Source organism: Amblyraja radiata, chromosome 10, assembly GCF_010909765.2.
Source record: "Amblyraja radiata isolate CabotCenter1 chromosome 10, sAmbRad1.1.pri, whole genome shotgun sequence".
In the NCBI taxonomy this organism is placed as follows: domain Eukaryota; kingdom Metazoa; phylum Chordata; class Chondrichthyes; order Rajiformes; family Rajidae; genus Amblyraja; species Amblyraja radiata.
Window position 1 is genome coordinate 58390591 of NC_045965.1, and position 13420 is coordinate 58404010.

Below are 13420 nucleotides of genomic sequence, written 5' to 3' on the forward strand. Positions count from 1 at the left end.
TTAATTCTTGCATGAGAATTATTGCCACTTTATGAGGCGTGAATGATGCTGATGTACCAATACTCTAACATAATGGTTGAGTACATGCCCTAACCAGCATCAATGGTGCAGAAGTGGAAATGATTGAGTGCTTCAAGCTCCTTGGTGTTAATATTACCAATGATCTGTCGTGGACCAACTACATTGATGCGTCAATCAAGAAGGCACATCCAAGCCTCTACCTCCTTGGGGGACTGAGGAAATGTTGGCATGTCTCCAAAGACTCTTACAAACATCTACAGATGCACCAGAATGCATGCTATCGTATTGCATCATAGCTTGGTTTGGGAACAGCTCTGCCCAAGACCGCAAGAAATTGCAGAGAGTTGTAGATGTAGCCCAGTCCATCACAGAGACCAGACTTCCAATAATTGACTCTATCTACAATTCATGCTATCTCTGAAAAGCAGCCTCTCTGAATGAACATCGACTTCTCTAACTTCAGATAGCCATTGCTTTCTCTCTCCATCCCCTTCCTTTTCCCAGTTCTCCCACCAGTCTTACTGTCTCCGCCTACATTCTATATTTGTCCTGCCCCCTCCCCTGACATCAGTCTGAAGAAGGGTCTCGACCCGCTAGAGGCAGGAAACATGTTCCTGATGTTGGGGGAGTCCAGAACCAGGGGCCACAGTTTAAGAATAAGGGGTAAGCCATTTAGAACGAAGACAAGGAAACACTTTTTCTCACAGAGAGTTGTGAGTCTGTGGAATTCTCTGCCTCAGATGGCAGTGGAGGCCAGTGCTCTGGATACTTTCAAGAGAGAGCTAGATAGGGCTCTTAAAGATAGCGGAGTCAGGGGATATGGGGAGAAGGCTGGAACGGGGCACTGTTTGGGGATGATCGAAGGGCCGAATGGCCTACTCCTGCACCTATTGTCTATTGACCCGAAACGTTGCTCATTATTTTTCTCCAGAGATGCTGCTTCACCCGCTGAGTTACTCCAGCATTTTGTGTCCACCCTCTCTGATCACTATCTGTAAATAAATCGATACAGTTTGTACAGAGCAGCGAGGCCGGAGCCCGCGGCCAGCAGAGGTGGCGAGGCCGGACCCTCTGCGGGTCTGAGCCCGCAGTCGGTGGAGCCAACGGCTGACTGAGCATGTGGCTGAAGGAGCCTAGGTCGGAGCTCGAGCGCCGTAAGTCAAGCTGGGGCCTGGCACAGCGCCACAGAGGCATCCGGAGAGGACCAGGCATCGATATTGGAGAGGTCGGTGCGGTGGTCGATGGAGCGCCGACCGATAGACGAGGATGGACCACATGGAGTGAGGACGCCACTGCCGAGGGAAGTAACAAAGGAGGAGTCGAGGGGGGGCGCGCCGTGAATGAAGGGGAAGTACAATGGATATTGGAGGACCCGGCGTGGGGGGACTGCTGTGATGGAGGGGGAAGAACAATAGACAATGGAGGACCCGGCGGTGGGGAGGGGTGTGCCGTGAGGCAAGGGGACGAACAATGGGGACACGGTGTGGGGGGGATCACTGCGAGGGAGGGGGAGAACAGTTTAAAATGGAGGTCCCGGCATGGGGGGGGGGGCGCCATGAGAGGGTGGGGGGGGGGCGAGAATGGTGGAAGGGAAGAACAAAGGGGGACCTGGCTCGGGTACTGTGTATACTTTGTAACTTTGTCAGCGCCCTTATGTGGCTACTATTTGCATACCTTGGGTATGCAAGCAAGGAATTTCACTGTGACTTATCACGTGACAATAAAGCATTCATTCATTCATTCACTCATTCAGTTTATCATTAATCATTTGGAATATCCACATTAAAAAAAGTACATTGATAAATCAAAGTGCATGGCTGATGTGATAACCAAAGCAGCAGAAATAAAAAACTTTTTAAAACTATATTTTTGGATTATCTTTAGTCAGAGGTAAAAAGCTGTAAAATTCAAGCCCTGACAATGTCATAATTAAGTACAGACTCGATTGTTTTATTTGCCTATTAGTAGCTATATCTTGTAGTTACACAGCGCTAACTTTGTTATTTTGGCAGGTATAACGCAAAGATGGATGTCTGTTTGCTTATAATCTTTGCAAAAAAACATCAATTAAATATTTGATTATTTCTTTGGTTTTATAAGCAAACTTTATGAAACAACAGGGATCCAATTTTATATTACACATGCCAAAAAAAACAAAGTTATTTCCCCAATACAGCCAAAGGTTATTATTCAGTTATTTTAAGGAATCAGAATTGGAAGTGGTTTGAAGCATGACATTCTTTGACACAGGACTTCAGATAGAAGAATGGAATGGGAAGCTATACAATCACTCAACAACTTGAGTCTCAGGATGATCAGGAGTTATAGAAAATGCTTCGGAATCTACGCAACAGTGTGATTTTATTTGGTAATATTGTTCGAAAGAGGCTGTGCTTTTCTAAAACAATTGCATTTGAGTGTTAAATAGTGACATGTGAGAGTGTTGCTGACATATGTAAATTTTTATTTTAAAATATTAAATTGATAAGGGTATATTTATTTTGGGTCATGTTTTTTCCCTTACATTTCCGTACGTTTTTATGCACTTCTGTTGAATGATTTTAACAACAAAAGGGTAGCTTCCTGAAGAGCGAATTTCTTTCATTGTAATTTTATTTTGATTTATTTCTATCTATCTGTTTCTTTAATGACTCTTGTTCAACCAAGATAGTAAGATTTATTTGCAGGCACTATCAGTATCAATTAATTGATGGCTTACTTTGAGTGGGAATGGGCCTATCGTGTACCAGTAATAGGAAATGTTTTCTTGCGCTAGTAAGCTGTACCACTGAGGCCAAGGCCACTGAGGATAACAACTTAAGTGTCAATCATTGCTAAGATTCAAGCAAAGATGGTTTAAATAACATTTCAGCATTCTATCACAAAGACAATGCCCTAATGTGAACTAAGATTTCTGAATTGCATTTTACTAATACAATTGGTAACAAAAACATACTTTTCAAAATGAATGTGCTACATTTTAAACTATGAAAACAATTGAAGCTAAAATACATGTTCTCTATATTTGTACCTTTGTAATGTATATTGCTGGATTATCTTTGTTTTTAGTTTTTTAGCTATCTTGTATCATTAGCATTTTAAAAGGCTGATTATCTGCAATGTTTGACCAACATATTTTGGAATATCCCTACTTTGGAAAGCCCACAATAAAAGGAAAATTATTATTTAAATTTGTTAAATGATGGATTGTTACTTTGGAAATAACGTGAATTCATATAATTTTGTTTTGAAACAGAATTTAAGACCGATATCGTTGGTGTTTAGTCCCTTTGGCCTCCAGCTACAGCATGGCTTTGAAAGACACAGATGGGGCTGAGGAGTGTAAGGAGTAAGTGCACTTCATGTTTTGGTTGTGTTTAACAAAAAAAAGTAAAATGGTTAACATCTAGAATTCTGAGTATTGTCAGATCTTAATGCTTTCAAATCATAAATATTTGAATGATTTTATTATCTCTAGTTTAGTTTAGTTTCAAGACATGGTGCGGAAACAGGCCCTTCGGCCCACTGAGGCTGGACCAAACAGCGATCCTCACACACTAACACTATCCTACACACGATAGACAATTTTACATTTATACCAAGCCAATTAATCTACAAACCTGTACGTCTTTGGAATGTGGGAGGAAACCGAAGATCTCGGAGAAACCCCACGCAGGTCACGGGGAGAACGTACAAACTCCGTACAGACAGCACCCGTAATCAGGATCGAACCCAGGTCTTCTGTGCTGTAAGCTCTACCACTACATGCCGCCCATCTCTAAAACATTTCATTAAAACTATGACGTTTTATTATGTATGTGCAAATCTTTTTATAGATTTTAAAAAATTGTTGCATTTCATTGCGATGGATCAATTTTATAACAAAATTAATGGTCCAAAATGTTAATGCTGCTGATTTTCCATTGAAATTAATTGAAGCACAGGAGGGTAGAATAGATTTAAAGATAACTGAACGAGTTAATAATGGAATGTCAAGGTCCCATAAAAAAAAAAAAATATGGGCCTATTGTAAAATATTTGAAAAGTTTGAAAGTCCAGTAACATGGTGCACAACATCATGGAATATCCACCTCACAGGATGGGTCCCACACCTGCAATCCACAAGGTCTACTTCTGTCCCATTCGATGTCTCACTGTGCTAAAGGTTTCTGAAAGGAAATTGACTGCCCTTTAACAATTATTCAGGTCATCAATATTTCTGAAATATGAGCTGATTCTGTAAAGTGGGTCTCCTCAAGAAAACCAAATGCATTAAAAGGAGCGACAAGTTATGTTATTGGCAGAGGTGCATGGGGACCAGGAAAAGCTCTTTGGAAGCTGCATTCGTAGATCTGATGTAGGTCTTGATTCTCTCCACTCTATTCCCAGTCCTCCGCAACATTCCTGATCCTTGCAGCTCACCCGATGCTAGTGAAGGGCCTGAGACCAATAGAGCACCCGGGCACCATATCAGGCCCAGCCTGCTCCTGTAGACCCAAGTATAACTCCAGGTCCATATCCAGCTCTAGAGTCATATTGCATTGGTGGCATGGGTATACTCACTGGCATACTCTGTTTGTCATTGTACAATACTGGGGTATTTCACTGATGGGCACAGGCCAATCACATAATAACAATTCTACTGTTGCCATTTAACACTAGAAGGAATGCTGAGTCCCATGATGTCAGTGAAGAAGGCAGATGTTGATCTCCTGCATTTGTATGGAAAAGTGGAATAGTCCTTGATGGAAACGAGCCAGAATGCCGTTGAAAGAGCAATCCCTTTGTAATATTGAAAGGTAGGGGAGATGAGTCTGGTGTCATAAAGTTGCAGGTGTTAGAAATTACAGACTCTTGAATTGTTGAATAGGGGGCTGGTGGGGCAGGTCGAGAGCAAAATTATGGGAATTGGAATAGATGTAATTGTGGTGGAGTGGACATCTAAAACAGAGCAGATGAGACTGAGACACTGGGAACATGGAATTTTTACAAGAATCCTTGAAGCAAGGTGGAATGGATTTTAGTCATGATGTCTTTGGAATACCCTCAACTATGCCGTTTCAATCAACCCAATTTTAAAATACAATTTTTAGAAAGTAATGCATGCTTGCAAACAAACATAAGAACATAAGAAAATAGGCAAGGAATAGTTACTTGACCCCCTCAAGTCTGCTCCACGATTCAATATGATCAAGACTGATCTGTCCTAGGTCTCATCACCTTTTCTTTGCAAAATTCCCATAGGCTTCAACACATGGTTTTTCAAAAATGTACCTATTTCCTGTTTAAATACTCCCAATAATTTTATTGGGTAGAGAATTCCATTGTTTTCCTCCCTTTTAGTGAGTCATTCCTCAGTTTTAAACGATTGTCCCTTAATTTTGTAATTAACCCCCTTTTTGGAGATTCTACACTCTTAACATCTACCCTGTTATAGTGTCAGATAACACAGATACAGCCCTTCAGCGCAAATCATCCGTGCCGAAGATGATGCCTCATCTAAGCTGTTTTGTTCTACAGAAAATCTATTCTTCTCTGGCCAGATGTTTATCCAGATGTTAAGAATTGAGATGTTGGAAGACTGAGCCATTCAGGATAAAAATGACAGGAGCACTACACCAACTGAATGGTTGTTTGAGTCTAATTATCCTGGACCTCTTGCGTTCATAGCGAGCTGATGAATTGTCATGAGCGCCCGAACACATGAAAATAGGAGCAGGATAGGTTCACCTGGCACTCTCAAGCCTACCTCACCATTCAGTATGATCATGCTTGTCCTCCCTCGCCTCAACTTCTTCTCAGTGCCAGATCACCAAAGCCCTCAATCCCCCAATCCTTTTAAAAAGGTACTTAGTTCCTTTATAGATACTTTTAATTAGCTAGCCCCCAGAACTTCCCGGGTAGAAAATAGATTTTAATAGTTATTTAAATTTAAAACGGTGACATTTATTAAAGACACGTTAACCACAATAATTAAGAATGATAAGCTAAGTCTACATAAAAATAACTGAAATTACCTCAATCTTCAGGCCAGCCCTGCCATTCTAATCGATCTGGATTCTGAACCATTTTAGGAGGAGGCTGGCTGTGATGACAAAGATATGAACCAACAGCTGAGCACAGGGTCTAACAGAATATGAACCTTACAGTCAATTTGTTTCATCATCAATTCAGTGATTGGGAAGAAAACACAATCGCTAAGAAGTTTTTGATGTTTAAAAAAATGATTGATAACTTGACAAAGCTGGTGAAGAGTAGGGCTTACAGCTATTATGAGGAATCTGATGGAATGGAGGGGACAGGGAACGACTTTTGCAATATGCAGGGTAGGAAGAGTTACCTAGGCTGCAATCATATGGGCAAGATTGAAACTGAAGAGAGTCTTGACAAAGTTTGATTTTAAAAGAACGTTTGAAGGCTGATGGTGCAGTTTTATAGAGATATAAAAATAAGGGCAGAGAGTGCTGTATACACATATAGTTATTCCTGCTTTGGTTCTGTGCAAGGAACAAAACCTGACTGGAGATTCAAACGTGGGATTATGGGAGAGATGGGCTTTGGTTTTGATGATGCTTCTTTTACAAAGCAAAGAAATCTGTAAATGACATTGAATTATGGAAACAAAAAGAAAGTTAAACAATATTAAAATGCACTTAATTTCATCAGGCAGCATTTCTGTTTTAAGCTTGTTGTGGAAGGGTCACTAATTAAAGCGATTGTGGTGAATCAGTAAAGGGCGGCACTGTGGCGCAGTGTTAGAGTTGCTGCCTTACTGCACTTGCAGCGCCGGATACCTGGGTTTGTTCCCGACTACGGGTGCTGTTTGTGCGGAGTTTGTACGTTCTTCCCGTGACCGTGTGGGTTTTCTTCGAGATCTTCAGTTTCCTTCCATACTGCAAAGACGTTGAATTAGATTAAGTGGCTTGGTGTATGTGTAAAATTGTATCGTGTGTGTAGGATAGTGTTAGTGTGCAGGGATCGCTGGTCGGTGCAGACTCAGTGGGCCGAAGGGCATGTTTCTGTGCTGTATCTCTAAACTAAACTAAACTAAAAACTAAACCAACCGCTAATGCAGTGATTTAATTTAAAATTAATTTGAAGAGTTTGCCAATAACCACAGTTTTACATAATTAGCTAAAAATATTTTTATTTTAGCTTTTCAAGATTTTCTCCATTTTCACACAGGAAAATATTTAGTTGAAAATATAATTGCAGCTTTTGGCACCTATCACAGAATAAGATTACTCCGACTTGCATTCTCTAAACTAATATTCAGAAATTGGGTTCAAATTCCACCCTGGTTGCTTGAGAATTTTAATTCAATCTAAACAAAGAATAATTTTGGAAGTACACCGATGTAGCAGTGAAATGGCCACGAAGTAGTTGGATTGCTGCTTCATTACTGCATATGAGGAAAAAAGATTTGATGGCTTTTGTTTGCTTTGGCTTATATTTGACTCTTATACCACACAATTGTGGTTGAAAATTCATTGCGCTCTCCGACAACTCACTTGGGTAGCTAAGGTCAGTAGTAATTGACGGCTTTGTTTAATAATGCCAATCTCTCAAATGTAGTATCAATAGTTAACTTTGGGGTATGTTACTTTTAAGGCAGCATGGCAGCATGCTTTTTTGATCTTGCAGTTCCATATTAAAGGTGCCATCCTTGAGGTGACCTAGTGATTACGGACTTCAAAATAATTTACGTTCGTTTCACAGTTTAAAGTTACAGGTTTTTCTCCCGTGCTATTGCCGTGAGAGTTCAAAAATGCTTTGTTGCTGCTGCTTTATATTTAACATCCTAGCTTTAAGATTACCAGTAAGTTATCTTATTCTTTGGTTACACTTTTGTAGCTCACAAGGCAAACTAATAGTTTTTGTGAAAATGCACTATTAGGGGATGGCTTGATCTTTAATCTCCATTTTTGGTCGCTGTCTATGTTTAGTGGAGAACACACAGTGGTCTACTTTATATGCATACAGTCAGTAACTTGTTTTATTTGTAGGAAGGAACTACAGGTGCTGATATATACGGAAGATAGACACAAAGTGCTGGAGTAACTCAGCTGGTCAGGCAGCATCTCTGGAGAAAAAAGATGGGTGACGTTTTGGGTCGGGACACTTCTTCAGAGATGCTGCCTGACCCACTGAGTTACTCCTGCACTTTGTGTCTAGCCTTGTTTTATTCATTTCTACGTCTGTATGCTGAATGGATTGGCCATTGTTTTGAGAGGAAAGTTTTCCGATTGTCCCAGTGCACCCAAATAATTGAAAGTATTGGAATTAATTAAGCATGCAGATTCGGTGGAAAGAAAAACGTTAGATTTAGGTAGGTTCATTTTCTATTTAGATTTATTTTTGCATCTGCAGTATTTTGAAGACATTCGACACACTGTAAAAAGGAAGCATAATTAGCTGATGGTGAATCCAGTAATTATCCAGAAAATCACTGAAACTTGGTGTTGCCCAGTAATTGCTCAATTTGCAAGAACGGACATAAAGCTCTTGTTGTATTTTGACTGGAACAAGAACAGGCAATTGTGAACTCTAGATGCCCCATTGTTCCACACGAACAAAAGAAATCCTCTATGTTTCATTTCTATCTCATTCATAGGATTCTCAGAAAGTAAAAATGAATCCTTTCAATATAATAAATAAACTCACTTTAACTCCTCACAAGTCATGATTATGCAGCATTAATGAGTAATGCCAGCCAGATCTTGCTTTTCTCTCTCAACTCGGGAAGCCAGATTCTTTACAGATTCAGCAAGATTCTAATTGATAGCCTGGTTGTTGAAAGAGATTTCAAGCTCAAAGGTTAGCACCATCTGTGGTTGATGCATTAGTGGCTTCCTGAAAAACACTATGAACCAAATTTGTATAATCTAAATACAGGAACTTGTCCATGTATGTGTTTGTTTTAGTATTAAAGTCAGATATGTTGCATTTTAAAGAGCTTTGTACACATTCCAGCCCAGGAACTTAAGCCAAAATGTATTAGAATACATATAAAAAGAGTGGAATTTAATTTGTGTCATTTTGTATTTTTCTCTCTCAATTGTGGCCTTTCACTTATTAAAAAAAAAAGATCTGTGCATGCAATGACTTTTTATTCACTCAAATACTGCACGGGTGATTGGCCACAGCTATGGATGAATGGTGAAATAATCCGTTTGTTATTGAGAGTGAGGCATACCTGCTCTTCACTAATATAGTCACCATATTATAGTGGGACCCTCTACCTTTTCTGGAATAAGAAGATAAAGCCATAGTTGATTGTTTCATATTAAAAAAGACACCCATTACCAGCTAACATCTTCTTCCAAATCAAGTTAATGTATCATACAATGATTTCTTGTGAGACTTTTATTTATTTAAATTTTTTTTTTTTAAAAGAATGCCAATGGTTATTTCTTCATGAAAAGCTTTCTCCTGATAAAACACTGTCGAGAATCATAAAAACTTCTAGCACAGAAGGAGACTGTTTAGTTCATTAGCTTTGCCCCTTCTGCCACAAGTTTCCGCGAAACTCTGCAAACTGTCCCTTTCCCGTTTTGTTACGTTCATCTGTAAAAGCCGCTGTACAGTTTGTCACAGCCACTTTTTAATACAAGGTATTCCAAAGTCTCTGCTGTCTGAAAATACTTATCTAAGAAAGCAGAACTACAGAACACAGAGGAGATATGGATGAGGGCTCCATCCACAACAGCAAGGGGGACAGATTTACTGAATAAAGAAGACGTCTCTGATATCCAGGAGTGGAAAGCCTAATTTTGAGAGTTGGAGAAGTTGGAAAGGGTGCAGAGAAGATTTACGAGCATGTTGCCAGGACTCGAGAACCTGAGCTATAGAGAAAGGTTGAGACTCTATTCCTTGGAGTGCAGGAGGATATGGGGATGTAGAAAATCATGAGAGGAATAGATTGGGTAGATGCACCAAGTCTCTTGCCCAGAGTCGAGGAATCGAAAACCAGATGACATAGGTTTAAGGTGAGGGGGGAAAGATTCAATAAGAATCTGAGGGGCACCTTTTTCATGCAGAGGGTGGTGGGTATATGGAACGAGCTGCCTGAGGAGATAGTTGAGGCATGTATTATCGCAACATTTAAGAAACATTTGGACAGGTACATAGATAGGGCAGGTTTGGAGGGATATGGGCCAAGCGCAAATAGATGAAACTAGTGTAGATGGGACATGCTGGCCGGTGTGTGCAAGTTGGGGCAAAGCCCCTGTTTCCATGCTGTAAGACTCTCTGACTCTATGACTTGGAGAAAATCTCAGAGCTGATGAACCCTGAATGTTGCAGCCCTTTTCCAACATAGTAGTGGTCACAGGGAATAGAGGAGCTGCCAGAACATTTTGGTGATTTGTAATAGTGGATACATACTGATTAAACATACTGGAGTAGCAATAATACTGGTAATGCAGGTAATGATTGAGTCTAAAGTTTTGATTGAGTTTGCCACTCAAGGATCTGCTCTGCATGACAGAGATTTTCATTGTGCTTTACTCCTGCAGTTTTAGATGGTAAGGTAAATAATAGAATCATCCCCAGCTTTTGTTATTTTAATGTAAGGATGAAAAATTATTCAGGCTGATATTGTTTTGAAGACAATTATTTGGTATGCAGATTTAAGGTACTTTAACATTATATAAGCTGCAACAGACCTGTGCTTCCCCAAGTTGGCTGCCTCATTTGTCTTATTCCAGTAGCAATGCCTTGATGAGATTTTGCCAGATTTGTACTAATAAACCAACGGGTTGTAATGCGCATTATTCTGTAGTCTTTATTCACAAACTGGTGCTAAAGCGGTTTTAATTTATTATTTGCTAATAGAAAACAAAATGCACTGGTTTATATTCAAATGACAAATGCACACCTCATAAAAGCAATTTAATTCTTGCTGCTTGCATCAGTACTGGTTCATTGTTTTTCTTTACTGCAAGATTAACAGGACAGACTCATGTTTGTCCTGTCGCCAGAATATGTGATTTGTAGGGCAGCAGGCATGTTTTATTATGCTAAAGGAAATCTGTCAATAATTGTCATTAGCAAATCTCTCAAACAAAGTAGGTAGGTGTGGAAATCACATCAAATTTGAATAGAGGCAGCTCCTCTATTCTTGATCTTCTTAAAAAGGGAAACACTTTAGTTAAGAGAGGTAATTTTTATTACCCTGATACACACAGCCTTAAGTGGAACACTTGGAGTGTTCTTTTTAGTTTGTGTAAGAAACTTGAATGACTTCGACTAGAAAATATTAGTTTCAACTGCATGCTTTAAACACCACTATTGCTGAATAAAATCTAGTATTGAATTATGATATCAATGTTTTAAAACTCTGAAAATTCTGTATAATATATAGCAGAAATGCTACAGTTATTTGGAAATTCACAGGATTTACAGAATTTAGCTTTGTTCTATTTTTAAATTGAATGGCTGTGCTGCAGAACTGCCAATTTGCAAAGAATTGCAATTACTTGATGAGAAAGGATTCAGAATTCTTCTCCATGTTAATGTATGACCAGTGCTGCCATCTGTTTTCTTGTACGTTAGATCTAAAGCAGCCTTTTTGACCTTCTAGAAATGCACTTTGTGCTTGTAACTTGTGAAGGACACTTAAAATAATATTAAACTGATATCCATACTAATTCATAGGTTCAATGCTTTTAAGTTACACTCAGACATAATTTCAGTTTTTGGGAGCTTTGTTGAGCTTAACCAGTAACAAGCCAATAATGTAATGTATAATGTAATGATGCAGCCCAGATGGTCTTTGCAAGCACATTAACAGGGGAAGGAACATTTTGAGGAGACTGAAGAGCAATATACATTTATTATGAGAATTTTGATTTCAAATATGGGGAATCACTGGAATTTACTCCAGATTCTTAAAGAAGTCCAGTTGAAGAAAAAATGTCCCACTGATCCTTCTGCTTGGATTGAGTAAACATTATTTGGGGAGATTTCAAATAGAATGTTGTACGAACAGTACAATAGCTTTTATTAATGCTGTAGAAATGTAAGTACTCAATTTAGTTAACTAATATATGCAAGGGAAGTTCAATCATACTAGCTAATCAAAATATTTTTTTTTAATTTAAAAGTCAAAGGTGTTTGCCACACCAACTGAGATTGTTGAGGCTTTAGATAGCAGGGAATATACAGTGAATGTACAGTGATAGAGTGAATGTAGAGTGCCCTCCATAATGTTTGGGACAAAGACCCATCATTTATTTATTTGCCTCTGTACTGCACAATTTGAGATTTGTAATAGAAAAAAAAATCACATGTGGTTAAAGTGCACATTGTCAGATTTTACTAAAGGCCATTTTTATACATTTTGGTTTCACCATGTAGAAATTACAACTGTGTTTAAACACAATCCCCCCATTTCAGGGCACCATAATGTTTGGGACACATGACTTCATGGGTGTTTGTAATTGCTCAGGTGTGTTTAATTGCCTCCTTAATGCAGGTATAAGAGAGCTCTCAGCACAGTCTCCTTTCCTCCAGTCTTTCCATCACTTTCGGAAACTTTTATTGCTGTTTATCAACACGAGGACCAAAGTTGTGCCAATGAAAGTCAAAGAAGCCATTATGAGACTAAGAAACAAGAATAAAACTATTATAGAGACATCGGCCAAACCTAAAGCCTAACCAAAATCAACTGTTTTGAACATCATTAAGAAGAAATAGAGCACTTACTTAGAAATAGAGGTTACTAATCTCAAAGGGACTGGCAGGCCAAGGAAGACCTCCACAGCTGATGACAGAAGAATTCTCGCTATAATAAAGAAAAATCCCCAAACACCTGTCCGACAGATCAGAAACACTTCAGGAGTCAGGTGTGGATTTGTCAATGACCACTGTCCGCGGACGACGTCATGTACAGAAATCCAGAAGTCACACTGCAAGATGCAAACCACTGGTTAGCCGCAAAAATAGAATGGCCAGGTTACAGTTTGCCAAGAAGTACTTAAAAGAGCAACCACAGTTCTGGGAAAAAGGTCTTGTGGACAGATGAAACAAAGATTAACTTATATCAGGGTGCTGGCAAGAGCAAAGTATGGAGGAGAGAAGGAACTGCCCAAGATCCAAAGCATACCACCTAATCTGTGAAACATGGTGGTGGGGATGTTATGGCCTGGTGCTGCTGAAGGTACTGGCTCACTTAGCTTCATTGATGATACAAATACTGATGGTAGTAGCAAAATTGTTAATTCTTGAGTGGCCAAGTCAATCAGCTGATCTGAACCCAATTGAGCATGCCTTTTATATGCTGAAGAAAAAACTGAAGGGGACTAGCCCCCAAAACAAGCATAAGCTAAAGATGGCTGCAATACAGGCCTGGCAGACCATCACCGAGAAGACACCCAGCAACTGGTGATGTCCATGA

The 13420-nt window shown here is 39.4% G+C and overlaps 1 protein-coding gene across 4 annotated transcripts in view; it reads left to right on the forward strand.

Moving 5' to 3' along the window:
• Positions 1–13420, forward strand: part of znf644 (zinc finger protein 644) — a 109180-nt gene that overhangs the window by 63900 nt on the left and 31860 nt on the right. For all 4 annotated transcript variants that reach the window (XM_033028981.1, XM_033028983.1, XM_033028980.1 and 1 more), the window contains exon 2: positions 3278–3370. In XM_033028981.1, the coding sequence (XP_032884872.1) occupies positions 3330–3370 (41 nt within the window). In that variant the 5' untranslated portion in view covers positions 3278–3329. The remainder of the gene's footprint in view (positions 1–3277; positions 3371–13420) is intronic.